The sequence below is a fragment of the Vicia villosa genome, unplaced genomic scaffold, assembly GCF_029867415.1.
Source record: "Vicia villosa cultivar HV-30 ecotype Madison, WI unplaced genomic scaffold, Vvil1.0 ctg.001966F_1_1, whole genome shotgun sequence".
Classification (NCBI taxonomy): domain Eukaryota; kingdom Viridiplantae; phylum Streptophyta; class Magnoliopsida; order Fabales; family Fabaceae; genus Vicia; species Vicia villosa.
Genome location: NW_026705794.1, coordinates 66494 through 70968, shown reverse-complemented (window position 1 = coordinate 70968; position 4475 = coordinate 66494). Strand labels below are relative to the sequence as shown.

Genomic DNA, 4475 nt, shown 5'->3' with positions numbered 1-4475 from the left:
ATATATATATATATATATATATATATATATATATATATATATATATATATATATATATTCTATTCTCAATTGAGTTCATACAGGGTTTTATGCAGCCGGTACACCTTTCTTGCTCCACGTTGTTTCACAAAACCAACTGGCTGTGCAACATAAACTTCTTCACCTAAGGGGTCATTCAGGAATGCGCATTTCACATCCATCTGACGTATGTGCCAATTATTCATGTTTCCTAGACCAACAACCAACCTGATTGTTTCGATCCTAACAACAGGTAAAAACACTTCATTGATTACGTTTTAATATTCAATATATATTTATGTTTAACGATGTTAATATTAGTCTTTTAATTAAGAAATAACAAATTTTAATATTTTAATATTTAAAAAAATGTGTTTAAAAATACAAAAATAAATAAGTTTAAATTTAAAACAAATAGACTATATTCTTATTACTTGAAACTTAATGTAGTATAATTTTTTATTTAAAGAGGTGCAACACAAGGACTTATTAAAAGATCACCCATCCTTGAATTGTTTTTCCATGTTTTATGGCCTTAAAGTGAATTTTTATAAATAAAAAATGTGTTTTTCTCAGCTACCACTAAGAGGAGTAAAATGGATTTAATAGTCTCTAACACTGGTATCAAGCGAACTCTTACTTTAGAGAAATACTAGAGTTTCCCTATGTTGCATGGTCGTCTTCAACGCAAGGACTTTAAGTTCCTAGAGGAGAAAGGCATTCAGAGTTTAGCATCTTGTAAAGATAGATTGTTAAACAAGATTGTTCGTTTGACTTCGGTTAGGTTTGTCCTGAACTTCGTTTCAAATTATTATATGTAAGTTGCTTTGCTACCTCAAACAACTTTTGATTTTATTGATAGGATGTCTAGGAGTTTTTTATGGAAATGTAATTCAAACTCTGATATGCATCCCGTTGGCTAGAATATATTCCCTATGCCTAAGAAGTTGGATGGTCTTGGGATCCGAAAAGCAAGAGAGACCATTACTTCTTTGTTAGGTAAGCTGATTTGGGGTCTCCGTCGAGAATGTGATTCTCTATGGGTCCATGTTTTTAAGCATAAGTACATACGTGAATAAACATTCCTTCATATGAAAAAGAAACTTGAACCAGTCATTAAGAGTGCAATTATGAAAGTTTGCTATGCTTTTAAAGATGTATTTGAATTTAGATTAGGGGAAGGGAAATCCTCTTTTTGGTTTTCCAATTGGTCAGAGATCAGGAAATTAGCGGAGCCGATTCTCTATGTGGATATCCATGATTTGGATATGCGAGTGAATGGTGTTTACTTGGATGAGTATTTGAACTTCAATTCATTATATACTAATATCCCTCTAGGTGTTTGTGATCGCCTAGAAGCGCTTCCCATTTGTTTGAATTCTATGGCGCCTAGTCGGTTAACATGGAAAAGCAATTTAGATGGTATCTATACTGCTCGGGATGGTTACTATTGGCTCAAAAGACTTGAAGTTGTTATGAATACAACAAATAATAACCCTTGGAAGTGGGTATGTCATATTCCTACTCTTGAGAAGGTGAAATTCTTCCTTTGGACAACTTTATATAAGTATATTCCTAAGAGATCGATGCTGTGTCATCAAGAAGCTGAGACAACTCGACACTCCCTGAGAGACTGTGAATTTGCTACTCGCTTTTGGAAATCTATTAGCTTTTTGGGTCCAATATTTTTCCAAGGGGATATTTTATATGATTGGATTGGACATGGAATCGACGGTGACTCTATATTTTTTACGATGAATCATTACAGTGAATTATGCTAATTTGTTAGCTATATGTTTTCTCAAGCATAATCTGTCTCATCCAATGAGAACACTCACGTGGAATGCACATAAAGGTAGTAATGTGATTTTGAATGTCGATGGTAATAGCCTCGGTAAACTCGGAGTCTCAAATTTTGGTGGATTAATTCAAAATGTTGATTGTGCTTGTGTTCACAGTTTTGTGAGTAATATTGGTTATTCCAACATCCTTCACGTTGAGGTGATGACGCTATATTATGGTTCGTGTATGGCCTTGGAACATGGTATCAAGGACTTGATGTGTTATTCTGACTCCGACACTGCTATCAAGCTTATCTGAGAATCGATTAAAGTTTGACATTACTATTTCACGATTCTTCATAATATTAAAGAACTTCTCACTAGAAAATTACAAGTTCAAATATTTCATACTCTTAAGGAGATGAATGTTTGCGCTAACTATCTAACAAAACATGAGGCTGATAATAATGCGGCGTATTGGTCTTTTGCTTAGTGTTATGTAAGAATCATTACTCTATTACTTGCTGATCCTAATAAAACTTTATTTTCTAGATATTTTTTTTTACTTGTAAATAAAAACTCTTTATCTGATACCTTACCTTTATTTTGTCAAGTGCCGTCAACATTTTTGAATTAGACATACTAGTTATATTGTAATAAGTTGTTTTTCAACAAATTAAACACACTATGAGTTTTTCTTGAATTTTCGTATAAAAACTCTAAGGGAAAGTTTTTGGCTTATACTCATAAAACAAAAATAATAATTGGGTTATACTAAGGATGATGGGTCCCTTTTGTTGGGCTTTGGCTAATATGCATAAGGATTTTCCTTATGCACCATGCATAAGCCTACATAAGCCATTGGATCATGTTTTTAATCTAGTATTGAGTATTGAGTATTGAGTGGTGAGTATTAAGTATTGAGTAATAACAATTGATGTCTAGAATTTGATCCAATGATCCAAGGATCCATAATAATCTATGCACGATGCATAGATTTTTATATATGTACGGTAACTGCACCCCTTTTGTTGGCCCACTTTGTTTCTTTCTCCATAAAGCAAAAGGGTAACCGACCACCTCTCTCACACCCCTAAATTCAGCAATGGGTCCTCCCTTTCCATTCTAATTGTTTCTTCTTTTTTATTTTTCCCCTTTTACTATAATTTATAAAATGTTTTTTACATGTCATACACACATCATACATTACGTCAAGGAGAAATTGGATCTAAATAGCATATTACAATAATTATTTCTATCAAGACTCCAGTAATTTAAAATTTGTTAAATATAATACATTGTTAGTTGGTTCAGTGGTGATTGACCCTGGATTGTTAGAGAAAATCACGCTTCGATGGTGATAATTAAAAAAAAAATTGTTATATATAATTATTATTTACGTTAATACATTAATATATAATATAAACAAATATTGTTGTTGATATTAAACTTTATATAACTCAACTAACACGTATGAATTGAAGTAACATACTTATATATATTTTGTTTATAGCTAACTAAGAATTTTATTTTTTGTTAGTTTATGATCTATTACATAGTTTAAAAATAAAAATTTCAAGAGAGAAAACTTTACTGGCTTCATCCTTAAGAAATCATTCAAACAGAAGATGACAATAATGTTGAGAACATGTGCAATGAAATATTGATTGATTAGGGTACGTTTTAAAATGATAAAGAAAAGAAAAAGGGTACGTCTTACTCTTATTTTATTTTAGTTTTGAGTAGGGTACCTCTTATTAAACAATGTATATCACATTTAGCAATTAATAATTCGTGAGAATGAATCATATAATATGCCAATCAAGATGTTGAGTTTCGGTGTGAAATGATCATCTTATTGTTTGGCATTATTTCATATTTAAGGTTGTTCTTCAATATTCTCTTCACACTTGCTTATTTCAACCGGTTTAAATTAGTATGATAAATACGGTCATAAATTAGAATGATATATATATATATATATATATATATATATATACACATATATATATATATATATATATATATATATATATATATATATATATATATATATATATATATATATATACACTAGTGTGTATACCCGTGCGAGGCACGGGACAAAAGGGAAAATGATCGCTCAGATTCTTAAAAGTTTGATTATTATTTTATTATTATTTATAAAAAAATTAAAGACTAAATCTAAAGCTATTATGAATTATTTATTAATCAATAATTAAAATTTATTAACAAAATTAAATTAAATTAAATGTATAACAAATAAATAAAATAAAATAAAAACTATCCTACAAAAAGCGGAAGGAGCGCCCCATTCCTTCAAATATTTTTTTAACTAAATTTTTTTAAATTTCATTATTAAAAACAACAAATAATCTAAAAAGAATTTTATTTTATTTTATTCAAAATAATGAAAAACAAACTTAACAAAAAAACATAGAACCGTCTATGGTAAAAAAGAATTATTTTGACTGACTATTATTTAATTAATGAATATTTACAACTAAATAAAAATTAAATTAAAATAAAACAAAAAAAAATTCTAAAAAAAAAAAGAGAGCATTCCATGACTTCAATTTTTAATTAAGATCTTATTTAATTAGCTTAAAAACAAAGACCAAATCAAAAGCCACATTTTTTATTTTATTAAATTCTAACCCTTTCCTATTTTTATTT

At 29.1% G+C, this 4475-nt stretch overlaps 1 protein-coding gene across 1 annotated transcript; it reads left to right on the top strand.

Annotated features, from left to right (window-relative positions):
* The first annotated feature begins 953 nt into the window (after positions 1-953).
* On the top strand, positions 954-2118 carry LOC131637314 (uncharacterized). The gene is made up of 3 exons (XM_058907906.1): positions 954-1081; positions 1190-1752; positions 1808-2118. Exons 1-3 carry the CDS (start codon positions 954-956, stop codon positions 2116-2118), a joined length of 1002 nt encoding a protein of 333 aa, XP_058763889.1.
* The last annotated feature ends 2357 nt before the right edge of the window (positions 2119-4475 follow it).